Source organism: Colletotrichum jinshuiense, chromosome 9 (genome assembly GCF_051148585.1).
Source record: "Colletotrichum jinshuiense chromosome 9, complete sequence".
NCBI classification, from domain to species: Eukaryota; Fungi; Ascomycota; class Sordariomycetes; order Glomerellales; family Glomerellaceae; genus Colletotrichum; species Colletotrichum jinshuiense.
Window position 1 is genome coordinate 60,796 of NC_139316.1, and position 13,028 is coordinate 73,823.

General features: G+C 49.9%; 5 protein-coding genes across 5 annotated transcripts; 4 read left to right on the forward strand and 1 right to left on the reverse strand.

Moving 5' to 3' along the window:
• Positions 1-555: 555 nt before the first annotated feature.
• Positions 556-1,445, forward strand: EsH8_IX_000012 (uncharacterized protein; the record flags this gene model as incomplete). The annotated part of the gene is made up of 3 exons (XM_083266348.1): positions 556-826; positions 885-974; positions 1,078-1,445. 3 exons carry the CDS (start codon positions 556-558, stop codon positions 1,443-1,445), a joined length of 729 nt encoding a protein of 242 aa, XP_083129913.1.
• A 1,807-nt stretch (positions 1,446-3,252) lies between these two features.
• EsH8_IX_000013 (uncharacterized protein) lies at positions 3,253-3,957 on the forward strand (the record flags this gene model as incomplete). Its single annotated transcript, XM_083266349.1, has 2 exons — positions 3,253-3,341; positions 3,609-3,957. 2 exons carry the CDS (start codon positions 3,253-3,255, stop codon positions 3,955-3,957), a joined length of 438 nt encoding a protein of 145 aa, XP_083129914.1.
• A 582-nt stretch (positions 3,958-4,539) lies between these two features.
• Positions 4,540-6,519, reverse strand: EsH8_IX_000014 (uncharacterized protein; the record flags this gene model as incomplete). The annotated part of the gene is made up of 5 exons (XM_083266350.1): positions 4,540-5,002; positions 5,071-5,322; positions 5,377-5,717; positions 5,772-6,231; positions 6,332-6,519. 5 exons carry the CDS (start codon positions 6,517-6,519, stop codon positions 4,540-4,542), a joined length of 1,704 nt encoding a protein of 567 aa, XP_083129915.1.
• Positions 6,520-8,372: 1,853 nt separating this feature from the next.
• Positions 8,373-9,605, forward strand: EsH8_IX_000015 (uncharacterized protein; the record flags this gene model as incomplete). Its single annotated transcript, XM_083266351.1, has 1 exon — positions 8,373-9,605. The coding sequence occupies one exon, from the start codon at positions 8,373-8,375 to the stop codon at positions 9,603-9,605; it is 1,233 nt and encodes a 410-aa protein (XP_083129916.1).
• A 1,004-nt stretch (positions 9,606-10,609) lies between these two features.
• On the forward strand, positions 10,610-12,505 carry EsH8_IX_000016 (Six-hairpin glycosidase-like protein; the record flags this gene model as incomplete). Its single annotated transcript, XM_083266352.1, has 1 exon — positions 10,610-12,505. One exon carries the CDS (start codon positions 10,610-10,612, stop codon positions 12,503-12,505), a length of 1,896 nt encoding a protein of 631 aa, XP_083129917.1.
• Positions 12,506-13,028: the final 523 nt, after the last annotated feature.

The window sequence follows — 13,028 nt, forward strand, 5'->3', positions numbered from 1 at the left end:
TTAGTAGAAGTTAGCTTGCAATTCAATTTCTTCCTCTACGTCTACCTCATTAGAGATTTATGAAGGATTATTTATCCCAAAAATATTCTCAAGATATACGTTCTTATAGATAAGACTTTTTACGACTCTTCTTGATTTAGATTTTTAGAGTACCATATATTCTGCTCGGTCCTGTGTTAGACCAGGAGAAGCAAGGAATCATAGAGCAATCTTGATTGCATAGACCTGCATGTGCCCCGTACCTAGTACGGGATGACTTTAGGCCGGCCCCACAGGCATCGGAGGCACCCTCAGGTTGCAATAATTCACATGCATGATGTAGAAGGACAACCAACAGATGCTTAATAATTCAACTTGAGGTTCTGTTGGTTTGTATTTTCTTGGACTGACAAACCAGAGCTCCAGCTGTCGGTATTTAAAGAGTACGCCCCGGGGATCTCATACGTCTTCCTCTTCTGGGGAGGAACAGATTCACACCACACCACAACATCCCTTGATCTCTTCACCTATCATACGCTCATCATCTATCTTGCAGCAGCCCTCTACAGAGCAAACATGGCCCAAGCTACCGAAACTGTGCTGGTAATCGGCGCAACAGGCAATATTGGTACCGCCGTCATATTGGGTGCCCTGCAGTCCGGCCGCAATGTCCTCGCCGTGGTTCGCAACCAAGACTCGGCCAAGAAGCTATCTGAGAACCTGGGCGAGGGTCAGGACAAAATTACCGTTGTTGAGGCCGATGTAATCTCTGACCAAGGTGTCCAAGGGGTCGTGGACAAGGTGCGCGCAGGAGCTTTACCAGCCTTCCGGCACGTCTTCTCCTCTGGTACGAATATGTACCTTTTTTTACCCGCACTTTGGCCCCCTTGACTGATAAGGAGCAGTGGGAGGCGGCTACACCGAGAAGACCATGCTTGAGACCACGACCGAGGAACTTCGGGAGTTCATGACACACAACTTTGAATCCAACTTTTGTAAGTCCCCTTTAACCCCCCCCCGGCCCCCCTCCTCTTCCTCTCTACCCGCACACACGCCTCCACCAAGCACTGACAGTCTCACGTCCTCCCGTGCCATTAGTTGCCTACCGCGCCACCATACCCTACCTCCTCGAGAAGAAGGACATACCCTGCACCTGGACCATGTGCACCGGCTCCCAGGGCGACAAGGGAGACCGGGCCTTGCCTGCCATTTCCCAAGGCGCCATGTTCTCTATGGCCTTCTCGGCCTGCAAGAGCCTCGCTGACACCAACGTTCGATTCAACGAAATTTACCTCGACCAACGCGTCGAGGTCGACGTCGTCGCCGAGCAGCACGGCACCATGAGGTCTTCCGTCTTTGGGCGCGTCTACGCCAACATTCTAGATAAGACAGACATCAAGGGATGCCGCATCCTCGTCGAAAGCGAGGATGATGTAGACAGCCTCAAGACCGAGCACAAAGCCTGAGATGATGCTGTTGGGCTCGTCTCAGTCGTCTGAACTAGTCTCCACACCTCGACTTGAATACATAGAAATCCATATATGCCAGGAAAAGATAGGCTCTGCTCTCATATCGTGCTTGAATCATGTTTCTGTGTTTGAACTGTGAATATTTTCCTGGCCTTTGCTCCATCTTCCATTAGCTTGATCCTTTTATATCTTAGGCTGACCACTTTGTTGGTCTCTGATGTGGTCTGAATGGCTGCTGTTCCAAATCACTTTTGCAATAGGCCACTCCAGGTAGAGCCCGACCCGATCCCTCGGTAGTATCAGATCTTAGAGACCATTCGGATTGGTCCATTCCAGAAGTTCTAGGTATTGGGCCTTGGATCAAGTTTGTCAGGGAACGACATAGCTGGGGTGACCCGGGTACATTGTCCCAGAGCATATGACATCAGACATACAACTGCCAGCTAAATACCAATGACCTCGGTGACCGAGTTTCGGAGAGCCAATCGACCGTAGATAAATAGGTAGGTATATTGGTTCACACCGGCTTGACGCCGACTCTGCCTAGACAATAACCCTCAACAAAAGTACTTTACGACCCGTACAAGGCCCGGGCATTTGCAGCCCGCCTACCTTACTGTTCGCGCTCGCAATATTGAACAAGTGCATCTCGGGCGACTATTTTGAGGCTCAGCAGGACCAAGTCAACCCCCTCCCGGACATCGCGCATCCCAACCCGCATATTGTTTTCATTATAGATGACGACTACAGTCTGATGCCCCTACAAGACACCAACACATATGATGGCTGGTCATCCAACCTAGTGGAAGTGTTTTGGGGAGATGCAAAGTGACTCTGAAGGAGTCGCGGTGTACAGGTAAACACTAAAACACTCTTCAAAGCAGAACATGAGTTTCTGGTCAGGGGCGCCTACAACTGTGAGCCTTACCCTGATCAGACAGAAAACTCCCTATCTCTCAAGTTCACTTGCTCCAGCAGATGCAGATAGGTCTGATCGGACTCTCTTGGCCTTGATCAGGGTAGCGTTCTCATGATAAGTGTTGGATCTAAGTGTTGGAAGTCGTTCCTGATCAAACTGGGTTGTCAGCAGGCTGATCAGGTGTCCTCACTGAGCGTCTTGACGGTGATATCTTGGGTCTGATTCTTGTTTTGAAAAGTCCATGTTCTATTTTCTCTAATCATAAGCTTCGATCAGGCTTATATCTGCCCTCGCATGGGCTCCAACCTGGATGACATAAGAAAATAAAGAAAATCCATCCCTGATCTGGGTGGGCACCTAGATCCCCACCCCATTCCACTAGCTTGTTGGCGATTCTGGCTAAGCCGGCAGAAGATTATAAGGTTGCGTTTGAGATGCTTCACGGGGAACATGGACGGTTTGTACGCTAGCCAAAGCGGTTGCGGTGCTTGGAAGGGAGGCTATAGCCTGCGCCTGAGCCATGAGCTTCCACGATATCGCGAGGGCCTCAGGAGACCTTTTGAGAGATCCGTCGCTAGACTTCTTACAATTTGATCTCTCGACATTGTCATTTCAAGTTAGTATAGTGAAATCTGATGACTCCTATTCCCCACAGACTCCAGTGGCCTCGTCGTCGTTAGCGCGGCCTGGCCCCCCTTCTTCACAGGCAAGGTTGACACAGCTATGGCAGCCGGGCTAAATTTCATTACAGGCAAGGACAGCTTCTACCAGCTCAGCAAGGGTAATTTATTGCCCCTGGCACTTTCTATCGCCTGATAGGCCATTATAAGGCCTAGGAAGAGGCGGCCGACTTCGTGGGCAGCGTGGTAACCAAGCGGCTGGAGAATGCACTTGCCTACAACGACCGCGGTCGTTGCCACCATTCTGGCCACTAGCAAAAATCACTCTGTCGAGGCCGTCTCCATCACGCCCAGGTAGGCGGATTACTACAAGAAGTTCATAGCCAAGGCTGGAATTTCTCACTGGATGTGAGCTACATTAACCTGCACGGCACAGGTACGCAGGCAGGAGACGACGAAGACGCCCGCTGCGTGTCGGATGTTTTGCACCTGCGGACGGGCAGGGCTCACGGTGGAAAACCACCTTATCTGGCCATCTACAGACGCTGTATCATCATTCCGGCGTGCTGGCTGGTTCAGGTGTCAAATTGACCATGCTCAAGGCCCTGATGGACCCGATAGTGGCCCCTTGTTCGAGTCTGCTGAACACGGTGTGTACAAACCGCCCCGGATTCTGATCATCTTGCCCCTTCTGGCGGATTGCATCTTCGACAGCAAGACGCTCAACCACAAATATCTCGGACTGGAGGGAAGGGAGCCGTTGGACAACTTTCTTGCCCTGGTTGTCGTGCAGGAGCTCGGCCTAGTGAACGCTGACACGGTGCGGATCGACGTTGGGGCCCCCGTGCTCATCGGCGCCTTGGTCCGCATCATTGTCCGCCCGAGTACCGTCGTGGCCTCCCTCCGGCGCGGCAGGGACGACTTAGCTATCATCACGTCCGAGGTATTCAATACGGTCGTTTATTTCTAGTCACGCCAGGCTGACTATGGCGGGCGAAGGGCCCGCTGGCGGTGGCCTGGCTAACTCAACCGTTACTGGTGCCATTGCCCTGGTGTCCAGCGAGACGAGTATCGACACCGCCAAGCTGACTGATAACACGACGTTGACTTCAACTCACTCATGTCACTGGTGCTGGTGGAGAAGTTCAAGGCGCAGCGCAGCTTCAAGATCTAGGTCAAGAGCTCCTTGTTCATCGAGTGCAGGACGCCCAGCCAGTTCAAGGACTGGCTTGAGTAGAACCGATGGGCCAAGACATGTTTCTTTGCTTCTTCCCTGACCTTCTTGCGCCAAAGTTTGTTGAGACTTCGCCAAAAGAAAATCAAACCAGATTTTAGTGGTTATCAACAATTTGAAGGCCCATCCTATCGCCTACGTCGTTGAGAATTCTGGAGACTCAAGTGTATAACCATCGACAATATCCAAATTTGATTCTTTAATATTGTAAAGGTTGTTGTTATGGAAATGTTACTACAACGACCTGCGCTTGCTTGGTGAGGCTATACCTGAAACAATCCTATTTAATCACAGATAATGTATTGTATTCGTTTTTATTTACATTAAATTCTTTAAGGCTTTTAGTCTTTCATCAACATCCGGAACTTCTCCCCTCCAGTACTCCAGAAGGTTAACTACTTCCCTTACTTGTGTTTGCCAATCCTGAGGAAGCTTCTCGTCAAGTCTTGCGCGTCCTGCAGCCACCAGCATGAGGGCACTTCTTGTACATGATTGTAACATAAGCCATGTACCGTGGTGTCGATGGTAGAATCCTGCCTGATTCGTTCTTATTCTGCGTGTGCACATCTCAAGGCCGCGAGCGGCTAACAAATGAGAATCGCGGTCATCTCCAAGGTCACCGTGAATAGCGGCAAACACAAAGGGCCAGTACATTAATTCCAAGCAATCAAGCAAATGACCACAGAGTATAAATCTTAGCCACCCATTTTCCTCGTCGGGGAAGGCTACACTGGCGAAATCTTCAATAACCGGTCGCAGACTTGGAGGAAGAGATTTCGCCCTAATATAAACAATCATGTTGTTAGTTGTACGGGGAAGAGCGCTTGTAGTTACTAAACAGGATCTTACCAGTCATAAGCCTGACTTTCAAACTCTAGTGTAGAAGCGACTTTGTCTGAGATAGAATCGGTACCCTGACGAATCTTGCATGTGGATATTAGAATTCGATTGTTTAGCCGTCTGAGTGCAATCTCAGCAAGATAGAAATACCACGCAGACTCGCCCTGGGACTGGAGGCACTCTGGAGGGTTAGGGAACAAGTCTGGATACCGAAGGTCCCAGGCACTGGTTTTGACGATGCTGAGTTCAAGGCGTACCTCCCTAGGGTTGATCAGTAACAAGAAATCCAGCCTGAACAATATGGAATGAACCCACAGTTCGGACTTGAAGCATGCCCAATGAATAGTCTGATGCAATCTCATCACGCTCGGGGCGCCATCGGAAGATGGCCGGAAAGTCTTGCAGCTAGATAAAGCTCTTGCAAACATTTTCCACCCATCAAGCGGTCTCATTGTGGTCATGAGATACACTCCAGCTAGGAAAAAGGCTTGGGTCTCGGCGACGCCACTGCTGGACAATAACAAGCCCATACGTTTCTGAGCTGCAAGGAAAAATGCGTCGGCGCGGTTGAATTGTGTGGTTTTTCGGCCTGACAGCGATGTCCTGGGCGGCAGAACATCGCTGCCCACTGTTGTTCCCAAAGCAAAAACAAGCAACTGCGATATATTAAATTATGGTTGAGGGCAATAAGAATGGAACGATCGACTTACCACAAGGCAGGATCCAGCATCCCAGCCGAACCCGTTTAAGGATGTGGATTTGATTTGCTCTTCAATTGTCGGAATATCCAATACCGGGTTGTAAACGTGAAAGTTGTCTATATATTTGCTCAACAAATTCGGTGCGTCCTGGACATCCAAATCTGACATGAGAAGGGGGCGCGACATTACATCAGTATCATCTGGCGTAGAATTGGAGGCTAAATGTGGTGATTGATCAATATCAGAGTTCTGAAAGGCCGGCCAGGCTAGAATTGCATCGACGTTGGCGTATTGTATCTTGAAGGCATCAATCCATTCGAAATCAGGTGATGAGACTTCTCCTACAGTCGTTATGGGTGCTGTCGCGAAGTTCAAGGATGGTCGAATCAGCGGCTCTGGTCGGCCGTTCTTCAATAAAGTCTCTAGCTCGTCCAGCCTCTGCAATATGGCCAGGCTGGCGGCATCAAAACTAACGGTATATACATATTAGTGGATCTGAACTTGCAACTGGTTCTATCAAATATGCCATTGCAGACAAAAGAAGGATACGTATCGGAAGGGTATCTCGCCTGGACTTTTCGAACTCGTGATATACACATTCTACCCCCAGTTTGCCGCATGAGGAGCAAGTCGGCTTCCCGTTGTCACACTTCGTTCGCCGATGACGGCAAGCGAGGCACGCTTGGACAGCTCGTTTCCGAGGATACGCAGACCTCCTGTGGGAGCCAGGTCGTGGATTGGCTTGTGCATCAGGCATAATGAGGGCGTACGCGGATTGATGGGATGTGGTGTAAGGAAGCTGAAATGCATATGGGCCTCAATAAGTGCTGGATGATTGTGAAAGAGGGTAAATAGTGGGGTCTGGCGGGTCACACCGCGGAAAGCCGGAACTGCCCCCTCACTCTAACCCCTTTGAGATAGTCAATGTAATCAATCTTTCAGTGAGAGTCTAGTTCGCTGAACAGGATCCCTGCAACTTTAAAGTGGGGGCTTCACTCTGGCAGAAAGTTTGTGTAAGTGATTGCGTTTTTATATACTGTCTTAATTGATGTTTCTTTTGATGTTCTCTTCTTCCATTTTGATTGATGAAATTCACAGCTCACGGTTCGGTAATTTCTGGTTTCAATCTAAACCATGGCGACTTCTTCAGGTTCAGTTACACCGTCATCATTCGACGTTGAGGACATCCTAAGCAAACTCACTGTCCAAGAGAAGATTGACCTGCTCTCTGGTGCGAAAGATCCTCAGTCTAACATGACATTTTCAAGCATATGCTTATGACTATAGGTATCGACTTCTGGCACACCAAAAGCGTACCCCGTTTAGGAGTTCCTGCTATCCGACTCTCGGATGGCCCGAATGGTGTCCGTGGCACTAGGTTCTTCAATGGAGTTCCAGCTGCCTGCTTCCCATGTGGCACTGGTCTTGCAGCAACTTGGGACACTTCACTTCTCCAGCAGGCCGGAAGTTTAATGGGATTGGAAGCCAGGGCAAAGGGCGCCCACATCCTTCTTGGCCCTACCGTTAATATGCAACGCAGTCCCTTGGGTGGCAGAGGCTTTGAGTCCTTTTCCGAAGATCCTGTTCTAGCTGGTCAAAGTGCGGCTGCTGTTGTTCTAGGGGTCCAGAGCACTGGTGTGCAAGCTGCTATCAAACATTTTGTGGCTAACGACCAGGAGCATGAAAGGATGGCAGTTGACTCTCTTGTAACCGACCGAGCACTGCGTGAAATCTATTTGTTACCTTTTCAAATAGCTGTCCGAGATGCGAAGCCTGCGTCTTTCATGACTGCGTACAACAAGGTCAATGGAACACACGTAAGTGAGGATAAAGGAATCCTCCAAAATATTCTGCGTGAAGAATGGGGCTGGAAAGGTCTTATTATGAGCGATTGGTGAGTGGTATTTTCTCTGGAACTGGCGGTAACCTGACATCTTTGTGTCTTACAGGTACGGAACTTATTCCACAGTTGAAGCAGTCAAAGCTGGCCTTGACCTGGAGATGCCAGGTCCGACCCGTTGGCGAGGACAGTTAGTTCATCACGCAATCGCCTCCAAAAAGCTACTACAAGAGACTGTAGATGAGCGTGTTCGTGCAGTTTTGGTTTCCATCCAACGGGCCATTTTGTCTGGCGTTCCGGAGCAAGCCCCCGAAAAAGGTCGGGATATTCCAGAAACTGTCGCCCTTCTCCGCAAGATTGCCGGCGACTCAGTTGTGCTTCTAAAAAATGACAATCACACGTTACCTTTTCAGAAAACTAAGACTGTCAGTACACAACTTCAATAACGGAGGGGCCAAAACTCTAGCATTGCTGATACATGAAGCCAGGTTCTTGTCATTGGACCGAATGCCAAGGTTGCAGCCTACTGCGGAGGAGGCTCTGCAACGTTGCGTCCCTACTATGCAGTTACTCCTTTTGAGGCGATCTCCAAGAAATCTCGGGATTTGCTGTACTCACCGGGATGCCATGCACACAAGATGCTCCCCGTGCTAGGGCCCCGATTGAAGACTTCGGATGGCCGAGTTGGAGTAATCTTCAAAGCATTTAACCTACCAGAGAGGAACACAGAGCGTACACCAGTTGACGTTCTTCACCTAGTCGATACAAACATGTATTTTGCCGACTACTATCATCCGGCCCTGACAGAAGATCTGTGGTGGGGCGAGATAGAAGCCTGGTACACTGCCGATGAGACATGTTCATTTGAATTCGGTCTTTGCGTCCACGGAACTGCCAGACTCTATGTGGACGACAAGCTCCTCGTCGACAATGAGACGACACAGAGAAGTGGCGGAAGCTTTTTCAATGTTGGCACTGTTGAAGAAACTGCAGTGAAGGACGTCGTAGCTGGGCAAACTTACAAAATCAAGGTTGTATTTGCGAGTGGGGCAGCGTCCAAGATCAAGGATGCTGAAGGTGTTGTCTCATTTGGGGGCGGTGGTGTTCGCATTGGTGGTGCTGAGGTCCTAGATGCGGACGAGGAGATCACTCGCGCAGCTAATTTGGCGACAATGGTGGATCAGGTCGTCGTGTGCGCCGGTTTGAACTCAGACTTCGAGCAGGAAGGCCATGACCGCCAGCACATGGACCTACCTGGACGAACAGACGACTTGATCTCCGCAGTTGCAGCCGCGAACCCCAACACCACTGTCATTATCCAGTCAGGCACCCCAGTTACCATGCCGTGGGCTGGATCGGTCTCTGCAATTTTACAAGCTTGGTACGGAGGCAACGAGACGGGTAATGCGATCGCTGATGTCTTGTTCGGAGACAAAAACCCGTCGGGTAAGCTACCTCTTTCATTCCCAGTTGCGGTCCAAGATAACCCTGCGTACCTCAACTACCGGTCGGACCGTGGACGGGTACTGTATGGCGAGGATGTTTTTGTCGGCTATCGTTATTACGAGGCAGTCAAGAAGGAGGTTCTTTACCCGTTCGGCTGGGGAATGTCATACACTAGCTTCTCCCTCAGTGCGCTTGAGGTGTCTCGAGAGATTATTGATGGGGACAACAAATTGTCTGTTCGAGTGATCGTCGAGAACACTGGAAAGGTTGATGGTTCAGAAGTGGTGCAGATCTACGTCTCGCCGCGCTCGCCCTCTGTCAACCGCCCAGTCAAGGAGTTGAAGGCGTTCTCTAAGGTCTGGGTCACGTCTGGACAGTCAGCGGTAGCTCAGATCGTGGTGAGCAGAAAATATGCGCTCAGCTTCTGGGATGAATCTAGGGACCAGTGGGTAGAGGAAGCTGGCGATTACGATATTCTTGTTGGCACGAGCAGCGCTGATACGCCGCTGGTGACAACGCTCAGTATTGGGAAGACAAAGTGGTGGTCAGGCTTGTAATTATTCACAAATATTCCTGGGCAAATTTGCACTAAAGATTGCTTGAAAACTTAGCATTATGTCAAAAACAAATCATTCCACAACTCAATTGTTTTTGCCGGGTAGTCTTTGACCGTGTCCTTTTCTGTTGATCTTCGGGTACTTTCCTCCACTCACAAGAGGAGCAATTGGCTCACATCTTTGGTTTCTGTTCGCTCAAAAGAAGACCGAGCTACAGGACTAAAGTTCGCACTCAGAGGGTGGCGTTAGGGGGGTGGGGGGCACACTAATGCGACCCGCCCATGAACCTTGGACCCAACGTGTGTATAACCTTATAAATCCTGGCGTCCTCGCACTTCCTTCGATACTAGTAGCACAAGCTTGTAAACGTCCATTTTGTTATTCAAATACTCCAAAACTATTTTACCCCAATGGATCCATCTTTTCTTGACACAACGTGGATATGGCATCCAGACTGGCAAGATCATGGCACCAACACTGCTGGCAGATTTGTCCATTTTCGGAAAACTCTTCGCCTTGCCACAGTTCCGCTGGAACCTTTAATGGTCCAAATCACAGCAGACACAAGATATAAACTGTTTGTGAACAGTTGCACTGTAATCACAGGCCCTGTCAAAGGAGACGAGCATCTCTGGTTTTATGACGAAGTCAATATTCAGCCGTATCTTAAACCGGGATTGAATCGCATCGGCGTTCGAGTTCTGCGGTTTTTCCACGCCACAGCCTACGCTACCAGTTTCCCTCGATTGTCCATACCTGGGCTATTTGTCCGCACTCCAGCGGTGCAGGACCAAAATGTCCTGTCATTGCGAAGTGACGATTCATGGGAAAGCGCGATTGATCTCTCCACCTTGCTACGCATTGACCAGAAAGAGGACGAATTTTTGCATACGTACGAAGACGTCGACCAGACCAGAGAGTCCCGGCTCGTTTGGGTCTCAGCAAAACCTCTGAATCTCCCAAAATCGCATGGCATAAGCCCTCCGTGGGTATTGTCGTCTCGAATGATACCGGTGCCCAGACTTGCACCCATTCGTCCCGTGGCCATCCACAACATTCGGAGCATTATTCCTCGATCTGCTTGGGAAGGCCTCATTCTTGGATTTTCCAATACTACCCTCCGGCTGCCTCCTGGAACATCCCACCACGTCGAGATTGAGATTGACCTCCATACAACAGCACTTCTCTCGTTTCGCTTTCAGCGGCCTGGCGTTTCTGGGAGCGTTTTGCGTGTTCGCTACTCAGAAGGCTACGAGGATAAGCCAGAATTTGTCCCTTACATCCGATGCAAAGGCGACAGGACAGACACCACCAAAGCCTTGTATGGTCCTGAGGATGTATACAAGTTTTCTGGTCCCATTGGGATTCAAGCCAGTTCCGAGCTGGCTTACGAGGCAGAAGCGTCCACCGTTGAGAACTTTTCTCCGTTCCATTTCCGCACAATGCGCTACATGTCTCTTGACATTCAGGTTGCAGAGGGAACCGATTTGGAAATGATCGGTATTAGTATCGAGAAAACTCATTATCCTTTGGAAATCAAGAGTGGATTTGACATTCCGCTTTCCATTAACCACCAAGACCGAGAAATATACCAGTCTCTGTGGGAGAACAGTGTCCGTACTTTGACGAACTGCATGCACGACTGCTATGAGGACTGCCCTTTCTATGAACAGCTCCAATATGCTATGGACGTTCGCAGTTCGTGTCTTTTCACATACGCCGTGTCGGCTGATGATACAATGGCACGACAGGCAATCACGCAACTCCACAACTCGTATCGGCCTGGCCTGGGACTCATTGCAAGCCGCAGTCCAGCCCACCAATTCCAAGTCATCCCTCATTTCTCACTATTTTGGATTTGCACCGTTGCAGACCACTTTGAACATTACGACGACGCCCATTTTACCCACAAGTTTCTCTCTACCTGCGACGGCATCCTTAATTCGTTTGCGAGACGGATAGATCCCGACTTTGGTCTCATCGCATCTGGACCAGACAAGATTCTCACACATTGGGATTTTGTCGACTGGACAAACGAATGGAGACCTATGGGAATACCACCAGCTACCAGTCGAACAGGTTTTCAAACCTTCACCAACTTTCTATACGCCTACACACTTCAAAACATTGCCACAGTTGTGAGGCATCTTGGTCGGCCAGCCATCGCCGATGAATACGTATCACGGGCCAATGCCATTGTCCAAGGCACCCAAAAACACTGTCGTTTTGAATTCGGCTTCACTGACGGATTGGCAGTCACAGCAAACCCAGATCAGGATTTCAGCCAACACAACCAAATCTGGGCTGTCCTCTGCGGTGCCGTCAGCGGCGATGAAGCGAGGACCTTGATTGACCATTGCCTCCTTGGTAATGTGGACGATGCCAAGCATCTTGTCAAGTTTACTAAAGTGTCCACCGCGATGTCTCACTATGCTCTCCGAGCCTTGTCCGAGGTTGGTGGGAATCTCTACGATGAAGCTTTCCACTCCTTTTGGGACCCTTGGCGGAGACAACTGGCTCAGAATCTGACCACATGGTGTGAGGATGAGGTGACGCTTAGATCAGATTGCCATGCATGGAGTTCAGTCCCGCTATACGAATTTGTCACCGAAGTCGCTGGCGTTAGACCACTTGGGCGTGGATGGGCGGCAATCGCCTACGCCCCTCGAGTCAAACTATTTCCTTCCTTCGACGCTACAGTAGCGCTTGGCGGTAGGTTAGCACCCGGAGTAGCTCGCGTTAGTTGGTCCCGAGAGGCGAACTCCACGACTGGTCGTATGTCAATGGCTTTGGATGCTGTCCCACTCCAGGACCCGGTTAAGATTCGAATCACATTCCCCGACGGTCATGTCGAGGATTACTACAGCTCGGAAGTATCGGTAGAATTCAACATAGTGTAAAGAGAAGTAGAGTCAATGAAGAAGTTGCCGGGTAATCCTCGTTCGAGATACATGACTCGATACAACTCGGCGCCATGAGGTCCAGACGTGAGGCTGATCCAACTTGAATATTTCGGAGACAAAAAATGGGGGCTAAATTGGGGTTGCAGTCATAATCTGTACTATAATACTAGGTAACCGGCCTTAGATCCCACCCTCTGTCTTGCAGTCATGATTGGGTCATCTGATGGGTCCGCACACACTTGACATTAGCGTCCCACTATGATCCTTGACTGGTACGAATATAGCGCAAAAGCGAATGAATGATCCGGGTTTCCGCGAAACACCGTGCCCAACTTTACGCGTATTTGCCAAAGAGCAGCTCCCGGCTTTCCGCGGCGATTCCCTATGGCTAGTTCAATGTTCCTACATCCGGCTTTCCGCTGGCTTTGTAAAAACTGGAGTTTTCCCCGCAGGTCTCCAGACCCCGGATCTTGGAGTCTCCATGGGGAAGTCTTTCTCCTTTCAGATGACTACTAGTGTT